Below are 16,398 nucleotides of genomic sequence, written 5' to 3'. Positions count from 1 at the left end.
GTAATATATATGTATAATTTAAGAAATGCTATAAAAGCTGTTTAGAAAAATGTAATTGATTTTAATCTTCAATTGATGCTAGGGATGAGAGGGGTTAAAGTTAATTTCACGGTGTTAATTTCATGCGTGTTAAGTACATAAAGACTCCGTGTCACACCGCATTCCACACATGCTTCTATTGACTGAACAAAGCTTCAAAACAAAAGCAACTAGAAGACACAGCTGCTAAGCTGGTGTTACAGGACAAACAAGTCTTTTACCTCAGCTTTAACCGATGGAGAACAGATGCACAGTCGTAACAGTGCTCCAATCAAAGCTTTTACACCAATGCCTCAGTTGACGACGGTGGATGTGAGGGACCTGAAAGGGTATCGAAAGAGGGAAGATGAGAGTGAGATAGAGGATGGTGTGGAAATGGAGCAGAAACAGTGCTGGGAGAAGTAAGTATGTAAAGCATTTGAGCAGGTATGTGTTTGTGGAATTGATCGTGTGTAATTGTGTATATAATAATCACTACGGACAATCCTGTGTATATACTGTCACACATGACTTATGAATGTCGAAGTTCTGTCATTTTTATGATTTTAAATTAGAGTAGTACTTTATTGATTCATCTTCAGTAACTGCTTTATCCTGATGACAGTGGAGCCCATCTTGGAAACAACAGGCATGAAGCGGGAAAAGACCTTGGATCAGATGCCAGTTCATCATGGTATCATTCATACATACATACATACTCACTCACTCACTCACTCACTCACTCACTCACTCATCTTACCCTAGGTGCAATTTAGAGTTGCCATTTCAGCTACTGGCAAGGTTTTAGAGCTAGAAAATAACCCTCAGGAAAGATCTGAATACTGTGGAGCTGGTAGTTGGTTACCATTTATACCGACAGTATACAGTTAATCTAGTTATAAGAAAAGTACAGAGTTTAACATTAACATTAAAATTATTTCCCAACAGTTCACATTGGGGGCACTGTCCCAGATGGATTCGATGTCTGGCTCCAGTAGCAGCATTGTGGTTTGTGATTCAGGAGGAGACACATTTTCCTGAGTTTGGAGGCAGGTTGCTGCTGGCTGTGATACTGTTTATAGGACTTGCCTTCTACTTTGTTTCTCTACTTAAGTTCCTTTACCAATACAGAAGGCAATATAAGCAGGTAAGTCAATATGTACATATAGTTCATACACAAATCCTGTCTAAAAACTTAAAGTACTACTATATTTATTGTTTCCTGTATGAAATAATAATAATAATATGTATTATTATTATTATTATTATTATTATTATTTACTTTTTTATTTTATTTAATTTTTTTACAGAACAATGTCTCTGAGAAAAGTGAGATCGTTGGGAAAAGGATTAATCAACCTCATCAGACGAGGTAAGGAAAATACAGTAAAGAAACCCTTCAGATGATCACTATACTTTTGAAAATTGTGAAAATTGCAAGCTTTCCTGAACTGACATTGCTATGTCATTACTTTATAGCATTATATACTATATAAGTCCATTATAACTATATAGAATTTGACTGACAGGCTTCTCAGAAGTTCCTGCTCATCCAGCAGTTTATTATCATAAATAACTCTATTTATAAATAACTATTTTCTCAGTTGGAATTATTGTAAATTGACTTTGTATTATCTGAACTTACTGGCTTGCTGGCAACTTACAGGACAAAAGTGTAAAGGCATTCTCCTTTTTGGACTTCTGGGTCAATCCAGATTTCATAAATCCATCAATGATGGTAAAATGTCCTTGACCTGAGGCAACAAAGCATCCCCAATCCATGATACTGCCACCACCATGCTTCATGGTTGGGATGAGGTTCTTATATTGCAATGCAATGTTTGGGTTTCAAAAAATAACACTACCAAAATAATGAAGAAAAAGGCTTCATCTGTCCACATGTTATCTTGAGCAAATGTAAGTTTTATTTCTGGAGAGTAGGGGCTTAACAAGTGTTTGCCTGATGGTGGACTCATGAACGTTGACATTACTTAATGCCAATGTTGCCTGTAGGACTCAGATTTGACAGTGTGGTTCTTTGTGCCAAGCTGTTATATTATTTGCCACTCACTCCAAGTGTACCGATACTAACCCATTTCAAACAACAGTACCTCACTGTTTGATTTGCTTGATATATACTTGTGTATTTTTTTCAGAAAGTCAAGAAATCTAATGTGTATATTAACATAGAATCAACAGCTGGCCAAATATGAAACTATTAAATAACTAAGGGTGTACACTTCAGGCTTCTACAGATTCTTAAGGCAGTGAGTCATTATTTGACTCATTACTGTGTCTATTTGGGGTAAAGACTGCATGGAACCAGTGGGGAATTATAGACATGAAACTCAAATACAACCCCTGGCAAAATGATGGAATTACCACACTTAGAGGATACAAACAAACAAATCACAGATATGAATATCAATAGCTTAACATTCTAGCTTTGTGAAACACAGAAAAAACAATTGCTGGTATTTTTTTTAATTCAATTGTATGTCTTTTTCTAAATCAAGTACAGGAAAAGTTTGGAATCACTCAGTGTTGAGGAAAAAATATAGAATTAAAAAAAACTAACAATTCATCTTTTTAATTTACATTTCCAAAACAAATACAGGGTTAGTCAGTAGTTAAAAGGGAGTGCTTACACACCAATTAGCTGTTGGAATAGAAAGGATATTTGGCTCCAGTGAAAGAGCTTTCAGTTGACTATGGAACTATGGAAAGGATGATAAAACTCCATTAACAAGGAATTTCAACATTGGATTGTGGAAAAGGAGTTGGTTGCTCCCAGTCTGTTATGTCTAAAATTTGGTGCAAATCTAAAATTAATGAGAACGGTTATAAATGGAAAACATACAGGCAGACTAAAAAAGACATCAAAATTTCAGGATAGAAAATTCAAAGCAATATGCCTTGAAAATAGAAAATGCACAACAAAACAAATGTAGCTTTGGTGGTGATGAAGTCATTTTTCAGGATGACAATGCATCTTTGCCACAATTCAAGCTTTTCTTCAGGAAAGGCATAACTGAATGACATGTCCAGCAAACACCTGGATCTCAATCCAGCTGAATATTTATGGTTTCAATTTAAAAAACTGGTCTATGTTAAGGCTCCACCCTGCAAGGCTGATCTGTCCATGTATTTTGTTTTCGATAATTCCGTACTTTTTTCTCAGCGTTGAGTGATTCCATACTCTTTTTAAATAGTTGGTTGAATGTCACAATGCTTGAATATTAAACTATTGAACAAAAGCCTTTTTTAAAATATATTTTTAGATATTTTGTGTGTGTGTGTGCATATGCATGTGTGTATGTTGTATATTTACTGTACAGTAACAATCTTATCCAGAGCAACTTACCTATTATTAAGTGAAGGTCCATGCTGGAACACTATTGTTTTGTTAAGAATGTTCTTATTATGTTTTCAAGCACATACGACTGGAACCTTATTGTTTTTGTTCAGTTTTGTTTCTTCTTCACAGAAATGTATTGTGCAGCCCACAACTTAAGAATTGAAACTTAGTCATCAGGGAGTACTCCATGCTCCCAGACAGTGATATGGGTCTATCAGCCTAATGTTGGTGCAAGAGTGCACGTATTCATATATTTGTTCTTGTCACTGATTCATTGGATTTGGGTTTTCAAACAAAAAAGCTTCCAGAAGCGTTTAACTCTATATTATGCAATGTACATGCTAATACTTCTTCTAAAAAGAAGTAAAATTATAAACTTTAAACTAGTCCTAGAATTTTTATCTAGTGTTCTTAAATTTGGTGTCAACCTCCTTAACAATGTGTAAACACCCAATTACCAAGAGCATATTGATGTATACAAATCGTATGGCCATTACACAAAAGTCAAGTCTAACAAAAAACTTTTTTTAATCAAACAGCTGTAACACATGATTCTTTAAATACATTTACATGAAACTTGAAGTGGAACTGTAATCTCACAAACATCCTATTGGGACATATTATAGATTTATGTCATTTGTCTACAGTCTCATCAGTCAGCAAGATGCCGGTCATTTGTTATCCATGGTGAGAGCTCTACTGGATGGTTTGGTGGTCTCCATTCTCCAGGAACCAGTTTCAGATCCAAGAGTTTCCCAGATACAAGGACTCATTTCCAAATTGGAGGTCAGTGATATACCTCACTGTTATGTTTTCTGCATGTATCTAAAATATTTTTTTTGTTATTGTTTCTGTGGGTTAATAGAATTGAGTAATGCTGTTTCTGTCATATCGACCTGTATTTCTAGCAGTGGCAATTGCATAGCCCAAAATAAATTGAGAAGCTAACACTAGTAAGTTTGAGATGCTACTATTTAGTGATTGAACAACTTTAATAGAGAGTTGAGAGTCAACAAAATACAGCCTAGCATTTTGAGGGTTTTTAGATGTGACAACTGTCTTGATAACATGTTTTGACAGTTTTGCACCTGCATATTTAAGGGTTAACATGAGCAGGTACTCACACATGGCATCCAAATAAATAACTCATTCCTCTAGGATTGAGTCATCATGTTCACTTGCCACATCTGTCTTTGAAAAATCGAATCTGTACAATGTTAGGAATGTTTCTTTTCAGGTGTCGTCTTATAAACACTTTTTAATGTGTGTGCTTCTTTTTTATTAGGCAGTATTTGAAGTAATAACAGTTGCAGCAAACAATAGTGTTCCTATTGAAGTGCAGCTGTTGCAGACCAACAATAATGAGGAAAAAGCAATGAAATCTAAAGTAGAAGACAGAGTGAAACATATTTGTACTTATCTTCAAGAGAGGTAAATCTTATGCCACCAAAGTGCTTTTGCATTATTTTTTTCATATTAATTTGTAGATGCTGAGGAATAGGTGTACGATTATGGAAATGTCCTTTTGTTGCTGCAAATAGCAATGTCTGAGCATACCTAAAAGAACAATTCCATACTCTCTGCCTTTATTACACTCTCCCTTTATCCTCTTCTCCCTTGGTCAGGGTGAGTGATCTACGTGTTCTCCTTCAGACCCAGGATGAGTATGGGGTATGCCTGGCTAATGTTCAGCAGGAGTTGCAGGAATACTGGGAGCAGCTAGAGGATCTGCACACAAAAGTGACCCTGCAGCCAGAAAAGTGCCAGGACCCTGAGGATCCTCACACTGTCCTCACTGACACTGAGGTTAGATTCTAAATGAATTTGGTGTACATTAATTCATAGAGGAATTTTTCATCAATGAATCCACACTTGATAATGCTCAGAGGAGTTGTCAAATTTCTTTATGTTAGTACAAATGTGTTTTAGGGCTTGTACACAAAACTGGGCCTGTTCCAGAGTAGGATTCATGAGTGTCAGGTGCACCTGAGCACAAGTACACATCTTCTTGAGGTGAAAAATACATCCATACCCTTATATCCTAACCTACACTCAAACAAACTCTTATCCCTCTGTTCATTTTGAGAAAGAATAATTTCCAATACCTATTCAACAGGAGCTGGAAATTAAGCATCACTCTCTGGCTCAAACTATGGGCCTAACAGTGAAGTCTACATGGACAAAAGACCTTCTGCAGTGCAACACCCAGCAGGTACATTGACACCTAAATATAAAGCTAATAATTTAGCAATGTCATACTAGTTTGGACTATAAATCATAAATAGTGGCTTTAGGTCTTTAAGGGTCTCTAAGGATATGATCTTCATGAAAATACATGAAAATGAAATACACAAATATAAACTACACCCTTCTACATTAAATGTAACAATGCATTAAAAAGAATGTTTTATTGCAATCTGAATCATAAATAAATAAATATAATAATTTTATCCAGATGCACTGACTGTGTATTTGTAAATAGTTTAATTAAGGTACATGTACAGGCATTATTATTTTTGTGTCTGTACACTAAAATTATTTATAAAATGAACTGTTGACTAAACAATGATGCAGATATACTCCAAGCTTCTACAATTACTTCTTTAACTTTCACTGTCTGTAATACAGAAAATATGATGCCAACTATCTTACAGGTAAAATTGCAACAGAAGTCTCCTAACATTATTAGTATGCATGCAGAACATTTGGTCTTAACTCTTTTTAACATTTTTGAAGCCTACATTTAGAGAGTGACTCGTATCAAATAATAAATGTTAAAGATAAAATGTTAAATATAACAAAAAAAACTTAACTATAAATGTAGTTTGGATAATAAAAAATAATATATATCTTAAATGTAATTGTAGAACGATTGTCAATGTTTTGTTTGTCAATGTCATATACTAATTGATCCTGTCCTCAAAGTGTGTTTCATTTAAAAAATACAGGGTTGCCTGGTTTATACCATTCTTTGCTAGAAAAGGGACAATTTTGTTCCTAAAGATCAAGTCCACAAGTACAATATAGTTCATCCGTAAAGTTTTCACAGTGCTTCACTTTTTCCACATTATGTTACAGCTTTATTCCAAAATGGATTCAATTCATCATTTTCCTCATAATTCTAATGACAATGTGAAAGAAAAAAAATCACCTGTACATAAGTATTCACAGCCTTTGCCATGACATCATCTTTGAGATGGTTCTACAACTTGATTCTAGTCGACCTGTGGTAAATTCAATTGATTGGACATGATTTGGAAGTTCATGTCAGAGCACAAATCAATTTATGAAGTCCAAGGAATTGTTTGTAGACCTCTGAGACAGGATTGTATCAAGCCACAGTTCTGGGGAAATATTTCTGCAGCATTGAAGGTCCCAATGAGCACTGTGGCCTGCACCATCCATAAATGGAAGAAGTTTGGAACTACCAGAACTAGTGTAGGCTGCCTGGCCAAACTGAATGATCGGGGCAGAAGGTCCTTAGTCAGGGAGGTGACCATGAACCTGATGGTCATTCTGATGGAGCTCCAGCATTTCTCTGTGGCTAGAGGAGAACCTTCCAGAAGAACAACCATCTCTGCAGCACTTCACCAATCAGGCCTGTATGGCCAGGTGGAAGCCACTCCTCAGTAAAAGGCACATGGTGGAGTTTGCCAAAAGGCACCTGAAGGACTCTCAGACCATGAGAAACAAAATTCTCTGGTCTGATGAAATAAAGATTGAACTCTTTGGCCTAAATAGCTCTGGAGGAAACCAGGCACCACTCATCACTTGGCCAATACCATCACTACAGTGAAGCATGGTGGTGGAAGCATCATGCTGTGGGGATGTTTTTCAGTGGCAGGAACTGAGAGACGCAGCGACATCTTTGATGAAAACCTCTGGACCTCAAACATTGGCAAAGGTTCATCTTCCAACAGGAAAAGTACCTTAAGCACACAGCCAAGATAAGAAAGGAGTGGCCTTGAGTGGCCCAGCCGGAGACCAGACTTAAACCAGATCAAACATGTCTGGAGATATCTGAAAATGGCTGTGCATCGACGCTACCCATCCAACCTGTTGTACCTTAAAAGGTCCTGCAAAGAAGAACAGGAGAAACTTCCTAAAAATAGATGTGCCAAGCTTGCAGCATCATACTGTACTTGCTGTAATTGCTGCCAAAGGTGCTTCAAAAAAGTACTGAGCAAAGGCTGTAAATACGTGTTTGTTTTTTATTTTTAATAATTTGCAAAGATTTCAAACAAACTTCTTTCATGTTGTTATTATAGAGTATTGTTTGTAGACTTTTGAGGAAAATAATGAATTTAATCCATTTTGTAATAAGGTTGTAACAAAAAAATGTGGAAAAACTGAAGCAGTGTAAATACTTTCAGGATGCACTGTACACTAATAAAACAAACAGGGAAAAAGTGTTAGTTTAAATGTTTCATTTGCAGTTAACTATGCTGACTATCTCACTGGATAGTGCTACCTACCTTCTTCAAAATGTCTCCTTGTTTGAAAAATGTGAACTGAAGGTCACTTAACATATTATTAATGTGATGTAATTACATACTGAAAAAGTGGGAGGATGAGGGTTCAAATCCATGATTTGCATTGAAAAGCAAAAGCAGAGGCACTGCACCACACATCTCCTGCAGCATTCAGTGATTTAAATTAAAATGGACACACTTATTATCCATGTACAGCATACTTGCCTAGTCAGGCATTTGTATATCATGAGAAAAAATTATATCAAGAAAACAGCTTTTCTAATTTAAGATCACATCTAAAAAAATCACATCTTTTCTCTTTCGTTCTTTTAAAATTAAAATCTAAAGCCAGGGCAAGTCGTGGCCTAATGGTTAGAGAGTCTGATTCGTAATCCTAAGGTTGTGGGTTTGAGTCTCGGGCCGGCCACAACTGAGGGGCCCTTGAGCAAGGCACCGAACCCCCAACTGCTCCCCGGGCGCCGCAGCATAAATGGCTGCCCACTGCTCTGGGTGTGTGTTCACGTGTGTGTGTGTTCACTGCTGTGTGTGTCAAATGCAGATAACGAATTCTGAGTATGGGTCACCATACTTAGCCGTATGTCACTTCACTTCAGATAGGCTTTCGGTAGACTAGGCTGAAAAGGACTCAGGGACAGCTTTCTGACCCCCTCTGGTGGTCTGGCAAGGAACTGTCCCATTAGTTCCTAACAATCACAAAATGCAACAGTTTGCATGCAGTGCAACAGGTGGATCCTTTGTTTAATGAAGTATTCCATCTAATAGACTTATTGCAGCAAGTGATATGCATCAATATATTGTGTTATTTGCAATTAATTTATACTATACTATAAATAAAATAAAAAAACTACAAAACTATATATTCCTATACTTTTTCCTCACATCAAAATTGTGTGGTTTGTTATGTTCTAAGTTGTTGGACACATCTAGATGTAAATATCAGGAAATGAAAGCTGAAATTCTGGTCTCATAATTATGTTTTAATCTCCAACCCAAATGTCTTCCATTGGTCTTGCTGTTCCAATGGTTTCAGGGGGTTTGTATATCAAAGTGTAGTATTCCATGCAAATTATTTGTTGTTGCCCTAGTAATTTGGACTAGTTTCAGGTCTTTGTGTAGTTTTTGCGATTCAATAGGGCTGGAAATTTTTGCTGAAACTTAAACCCTGATAATGATATTAACAGTCACAGAATGAGTCACAGACTGACTGATTTTTGGCACTGATATGGGTTGTTCTGAGACTGTCTAGTTCAGTGTTTTTCTCTATGTTAAAAAGAATGTATTTACAGTAGTCTCTTTTGCACTGATCCTGTGCTTTTGGAAGCATTCTGACAAACTAGTTAGTTGAGGAATGATAAGGTGCAGATCTGATGAGCACGGCAGCTTGAGGAGCTTGGCAATCTCCAAAGAGCAAAACTGAGGCCCACGGTCAACAAGGCACCACAATATTATAGTCTCACTAGGACATGATTCTGGCATCCTTGCCAATTTGAAAACACCCTGTAAAAATTTTTCCATAACTATAGACATTGAGTTTTAAAACTGTATTGTTTGGGTGTCTATTTAAGTGGTAGTTCTAATAGTCTATCAGCATTAGTCTATCTCTGTATAAAATCTGCCTCTATTGTGTCCTACCTGCAACCTTGCTCCCAAATCAATAATGGTGGAACTATACACAAAGCCTCACCATGACTTTTTGCAAAGGCTGATGGTCAGTAACTTTCTCACAAACTGATAATAATGCATATTGCTTCAGAATCTATACAGATTTGTTCCCCATTGTAATGTATGTTTAACCCATTAGCCAAATTTATGAGACAGAATCATCTGCACCACACAGTAAAGCATCAGAAGCATTGGACATTGAAGCATTGATGGGTAATTATGGGTCATAACGGATCACTTGGTGTTATTTGGTTTCTTAAAAGACTTTGCAGGCTGTATTGCAGGTCTATGGCTTACCCTTGTACAGCAAGGAATGTGTCTAAGAACTGATATAGCATTTGGAATTAAACAACCATATTTAATCTTGCCATGAATGGAGCATAACTCACATTGATCTGCATTGGTGATTCAAAATTGTGACCCAAACAATCCAGTGCTTGTTTAAACAAGTGAAACACATTTCCTATCTCAGACTGAACATATCTACTTTATGAAGGACAGCATTCAGTGTTCTCAGAAGTTATACATATTACAGTTATATCTAGTTATCTACTGAACAAGCAAAATGGTAAACAACAATAGAGTTGTAACAGCAATTACTGTATATCACTGAGAGATATGACAGATTTATGACACTTTAAATTCCATATAGCCCCTTAATATCATTTTACTTCATCACAGGAACTACTGGTGTTAACTGGAATGTCATTAATGGAAAACGTGAAAACCATTCCGATTATAATTTGTTATAATTGCACACAAAATAAACAACTAATGTAGATTTAAATAAATGTGTTATTTATTAAGCATGTTAAGACAATATAAGAAACTTGGTTTTGTTCATTGTTTGCCAGACTGTGACAGTAAGGCCATCAGAACTGAATTACATTTCATGCTCTGTATTTATTTTTGCTTGTTTGCAGTTTGAAAAAGTCTTCAAGGATTCTGCATCCCTCTCGCAACAGACTTTGACCTTTGTCAGGCATCTGCAAGACCTAAGTGTGTCACAAGAGAGGAATAGCATTAAAACTTCTGATGTGGAACATGTGCAGAGCTCTTCATCACCTCCTTCATCACTTCCTGTGTACGGTATTGTTCCAGTCACAGAAAATACCCCCTCAGACCCTGAACCAAGACCCACACACACACCCAGCTCTAAATACTCAGTGATGAACTTGCTTTGTGGGGTGAGGCGACGGAGGTAAACATTGTTTGTTTAACGCTTTGTAAATGAATGAAAGACATCACTGTAAAATGAAAATGTATATTCTAAATGATTGTAAATGAATGTATAAATGCTTAATTTATGACTTGTTTGAATCCCACTTGATCTATGGCTCATCAGTTGAATTGATGCAGCCACTAGATTTCTGTTGTATGTAAAAGAACCAGATAAAATAAACTACTTGTCAACTTATTGCCTCACAGTAAACATTATATTTCCTCCTTGGTATGTCTGGACATTTACATAAAAGTACAGTTTATAAAAGTACAATTAATCAAAATATTGCTACAAAAATGGAAGATCAAGATTGACTAGAATGTCTGTTGTATGCTGTAGAATTTCAATTTAACTCCATTCAAACTAAGGGGCATGACTGCATAAAGTGAATTCCATAAAGGCATGATTTGAATAATTTGGTGTGGAAGAACTCTAGTGGCTTACACATGGAAGCATTTGTATAGAATGGATTTGTATACTGTACCATTACAATTTTCCTTTACAGGAACTCGGATGCATAGCCCAAACCTGTTCCAGAAAGACAGTGTCCCTGTGCACAAAACAAGGTTTATGAAAACATGTTTTTCCAAGGTTGAATTAAAAGTGGCCTACACAGAGCCCTGACTTCAAACCCACCGAACACCTTTGAGATGAACTGGAATGCCGAGTACATCCAAGGCCTTCTAGCACATGATCAGTACAGTACCTGACCTACTGCTCCATTGGCTGAATAAGCAAAAATTCACACAGCCATGCTCCAAAACATATCAATAATCAGGAATAGAATGCTGAAAAAACAAGAGTGTGATGGCCAGATTTTCGCAAAGCTTTTTGCTACAAGACAAAAAGATAAAGTGATTTCAAATGGTTCCCTACATGCTATGCATTATATTAGGTGTTACATTATAGTTTTTCCAATTTATCATAGTAATTTTATATCACCATTGTCATGCTGGAACATGTTCAGGCCTTTTTGTTCCAGTGAAGAAAATGTTACAGCATTTAAACATCCTGTGCAGTTGTGCATTTCCAACTTTGTGACAGCAGTTTAAGGAATGCCCACATTTGGGTATGATAGCTAGGTGTCCACATACCTTTGGCCATAGTTTACCTAGATTGTAACCTTGACATTGACTTTGTGTAATACTGAGCATGCTGTGATAAAGGCAGCAGGAAATGATATACTCAGAACATTATCACTGTCATTAGTACAATTTAATGGGTATGTGTATTGACTTGTTACAAACATCAGCTGAATACTGTAAAATCCTACATTCTTCTGGTTTAATGCTACGATACATGTAGCTGTTATAAATAGAGACATTCATGAAAGACACACATATGCATAACAAAGTGAGAGGGAGAAAGAAACACAGGGAAATACATAAGTCTGGCCTGGACCATGATACAATACAACATCAGTATCACTACCTAAATAATACAAGATGAGTACTGGACCTTTTCACTGATGGACGGAAAGAACTGTAGAGCACCTGACTGCTGCAGTCAAATGTGTTATATTGTTATAACAAATCTTATATTATTATATAATATGTAATATAAAGCTAAACAATTAGATAGTAATAAAATGGCAAACATATGTAGATTTAATGTAGATCTTATACCATATCGTACCATGGTCTGTTTGGAATACTTGATTCTAAATGTATGGAAGGTATGTTTTTAAACCATTCAATAGGTATAATTCAGTTATACAGTGCCTTGCAAAAGAATTCATACCCACTGAACTTTTCCTCATTTTGTTATGTTACAACCACAAACAAAAATGTATTTTATTTGGGATTTTATGTGATAGACCAACGTGGCACATGATTGTGAATTGGAAGCAAAATGATAAATGGTGTCCACATTTTTTTTTTACAAATAAATATTTGAAAAGTGTGTCAAGCATTTGTATTCAGGCCCCATTTACTCTGATTCCCACTAACTAAAATCCAGTAAAAACAATTTCCTTCAGAAACCAACTACTTAGTAAATTGAGACCACCTGTGTGTTATTTAATCTCCGTATAAATACAGCTGTTTTGTGAAGGTTTGTTAGAGAACATTAGTGAACACACAGCATCATGAAGACCAATGAACACATCAGATGGGACAGGGATAAAGTTGTGGAGAATTTTAAAGCAGGGTTAGGATACAAAACAATATACCAAGCCTTCAACATCTCACAGAGCACGGTACAATCCGTTATCTGAAAATGGAAAGCATATAGCACAACTGGTAGCCATGGCCAAGGCATGCCTACCCACCTAAATTTACAGCCCAGACAAATCAGAGAAGCAGCAAAGTGGCCCATGGTAACTCTGTAGAAGCAGAGATCCATAGCTCATGTGGGAAAATCTGTCTACAGGACAACGATTAGTCGTGCACTCCACAAATCTCCCGTTTATGTAAGAGTGACAAGAAGAAAGCCATTATTGAAAGAAAGCTATAAAAAAGTCCAGCTTGCAGTTTGTGACAAACCATGTAGGGAACACAGTTAACATGCGTAAGAAGGTGCTTTGGTCAGATGAGAACAAAATGTAACTTTTTTGCCTAAAGTATTTGCAAAATGTGGAACCTAACACTGTACATCACCCTGACACACCATGTTCATCGTGAAACATTTTGGTGGCAGCATCATGTTCCTGGGATGCTTTTTTTTTTGTAGCAGGAACAGGAAAGCTGGTCAAAGTTGATGGGAAGATGGTGAAGCCAAATACAGGGCAATCTTAGATGAAAACCTGTTAGAGTTGACAAAACTTGAGATTAGGGCAGAGGTTCACCTTCCAGCAGGACAATGACCCTAAATATACAGCCAGAGCTACAATAGACTGGTTTATCTCAAAGCCTACTCCTGTGATATAATGGCCAAGTCAATGTCCAGACCTAAATCCAGTTGAGAATATGTGTCAAGACTTGAAAATTGTTGTTCACAGATGCTCTCCATCCAATCTATATATATATATATATATATATATATATATATATATATATATATATATATATATATATATATATATAAATTCCTTCAATTAAATTAAATTCCATATCGTTAAAATACTTATGCTGGTTAATGTTTCTTAACAAAATATGGTTTTCTCCCCAGTTGTGACACTTCTCCCTAAGGTAGGATACTTAGAATAATGTGGTGGTGCTTGAGTTAGAACACTGTGGCATTTTTCTGTAGCTCCCCCACCATGAAAGCAGGTTGATTTCATCTCCCTGCCCCAGAAACTGGCACAGGCACCACAGAGGGAATTTTCCACAGTTTGGCTTGTCCAGGTTGCACACACAACCACCTTTGTCAAAGCTAGACCCTGCCACACCTCCTTCCTGTCCAAAATGTTCTCAGCAGACTTTCTTTCCTGCCCTCTTATAATTTCTTTCATTCAAATTCCATCTCTGTGATGATTCCTTCCTGTTCCTTTACTCACTTTGTCCATCTCCAAACGTCTAAGTTAAGCCCTTCAATTTGTTTACTCCATGATTCCATTGGCTTAATCAAATGGTAATATTTAGGCTGTCAATTTGGGGCCATCCTTATAAACAGTAATTGATTGTCGAGTCATGTGAACTCCAAAGGGATGTAGGGATGGCACAGGCAGGTCCAGAGAGCAGAAAGGAGTCTGAATCACTTATATCTCAGCAGTAGCATATGCAGCTTGACAGAGAGGGTGAGAGAGAGAAAAATGGGGTGGGCAGACTATATATGACAGCACAGGGAGTGCCAAAACATAACTCAGACTTGAGGGCATCTTGAGACATCTTGAGACACACACACACACACATACACTCATACACTCATACACTCATACACTCATACACTCACGCACTCACGCACTCACGCACTACGGACAATTTTCCAGAGATGCAAATCAACCTACCATGCATGTCTTTGGACCGGGGGAGGAAACCGGAGTACCCGGAGAAAACCCCAGAGGCATGGGGAGAACATGAAAGGAGACAGTGTGGTGGAAATTTCTAATCTAAAGATGTTTATAAGGCCTTGTCCTTCTATGCTTTTACCTTGTATCTGTAGTGACCAGAGACTGGCATTTTCTTAAGATTATGACAAGGGCAGTAGGGACTGGAGACTGGTCAGGAATTAGGAATAAACAACTTCCAGTAAATCTTCTAGTAGGCCATCTAGCAGACCTTGGGCCGGTCCAGAGTAGCTTGATCAGGAGATGAGCATGCGGTGATTTTGAGCCAATGATTGATGATGTTTTGATTTTACATATCTTCTTTACTTGAGTTCTGTCTATAAAATCTTGGGTCCTGCTGCACAGCTGAGAACAATAAATTGTGAAACCTTTTTTACTCTTGCCCATGTCTACCAGTGTGATACTTTATTCTTAAGCCTCAGAACTTCCATGACAACAGATACAAAAGGGAACGGATCCTCTTCTGGGTGACACCAGACTGTATAAATATAAAATAATTTTCTTTCTATAACCGTGAATGCATTCTAGTAATAACATGAGGTCTAGCTTGTTGAAGTTATCAACTGTTAAAAAGCCATCTCCATGGATTCAAAGTGTTACTATCTACAGCAATCCAATGTAACTCCAGGCTGTCCATGCAGGGCCATACTCCACAGCAGCAACTAGCATCCATGTGATGAAAACAACCAGAAGTAGGGCATCGGAATCTATCAGGCAGGTCTGAAGAACAGAATGGGACAAAATCACTGGGATCTAAGGAGTAGCATTTGCAATACAGAGAGAGAGAAAGACAAACACAGAAAACACAGAGTATGCTTGTTTAATCACATAATAAGAACAATGTGAGACTTAGGAGTGACAGCATTCAAACATCCTAGTTCACCAAAGCATTTCTTCACTTTCTAATAAAATACAATTCACAAATGGTAGCCTTCTGTAGCCTTCACTATTTGAGCTAACAAAAAATAGCCTGCTGACTAAAAAATAGTCAGCAAGAACGAAGAGTCAACCATACAGGAAAGGAGGCGCAACAGCTAACTACCTGATGTAGAGCCAACAACCTCCCTCTGAATGTTGATAAAACTAAAAAGATGGTTGTTGACTTCAGAAGAGCACAGAGCAACCATTCTCCACTGAACATCGACAGATCATCTGTACAGTAGAGATCGTGAAGAGCACCAAATTTCTTGGGGTTCATCTAGCGGAGAACTTCACCTGGTCACTCAGCACCAGCTCCATCACCAAGACAGCCCAGCAGTGTCTCTACTGTACTTCTTATGGAGGCTGAGAAAGGTACAAGAGCATTGTGGATGACCCCGCACATTCTCACACACACTCTTCACCCTCCTGCCATCTGGAAAAAGGTACCGAAGCATTCTTGCCCTCACAACCAGACTGTGTAACAGTTTCTTCCCACAAGTATGAAAAACAGTTTCTTCCCTCACCTGTATGGACTGCAAAGACCTACACCAAATACACACACTTCCAATATACATCTATCAACCTGTTTACATGCTGTTTACATCCATCAACCTGTTTACATGCTGTTTTTGCACACCTTTTTGCTGTTTCCACATACTGTCTAAGATTTGAGTTGTTTGCAGTTTGCACAATTCTTTACATTATCTCAGGGACCTGTTGCTATGACACTGTGTTCATCCTAGTATTACTGCATGCAATATTGTTGAACACACAGTAT

The 16,398-nt window shown here is 37.2% G+C and overlaps 1 protein-coding gene across 1 annotated transcript; it reads left to right on the top strand.

The window, feature by feature from the left end:
* Positions 1 to 98: 98 nt before the first annotated feature.
* On the top strand, positions 99 to 10,949 carry si:ch211-151h10.2 (uncharacterized protein LOC567699 homolog). Its single transcript, XM_027132620.2, has 10 exons — positions 99 to 440; positions 644 to 712; positions 967 to 1,165; positions 1,329 to 1,390; positions 4,024 to 4,162; positions 4,662 to 4,807; positions 5,002 to 5,182; positions 5,306 to 5,389; positions 5,493 to 5,588; positions 10,455 to 10,949. The coding sequence occupies exons 1-10, from the start codon at positions 286 to 288 to the stop codon at positions 10,734 to 10,736; spliced, it is 1,413 nt and encodes a 470-aa protein (XP_026988421.1). The 5' UTR covers positions 99 to 285; the 3' UTR covers positions 10,737 to 10,949.
* Positions 10,950 to 16,398: the final 5,449 nt, after the last annotated feature.

The sequence above is a fragment of the Tachysurus fulvidraco genome, chromosome 13 (assembly GCF_022655615.1).
Source record: "Tachysurus fulvidraco isolate hzauxx_2018 chromosome 13, HZAU_PFXX_2.0, whole genome shotgun sequence".
Lineage (NCBI taxonomy): Eukaryota > Metazoa > Chordata > Actinopteri > Siluriformes > Bagridae > Tachysurus > Tachysurus fulvidraco.
Note: the sequence above shows the minus strand (reverse complement) of the source record. Positions and strands in the feature narration are given on the sequence as shown.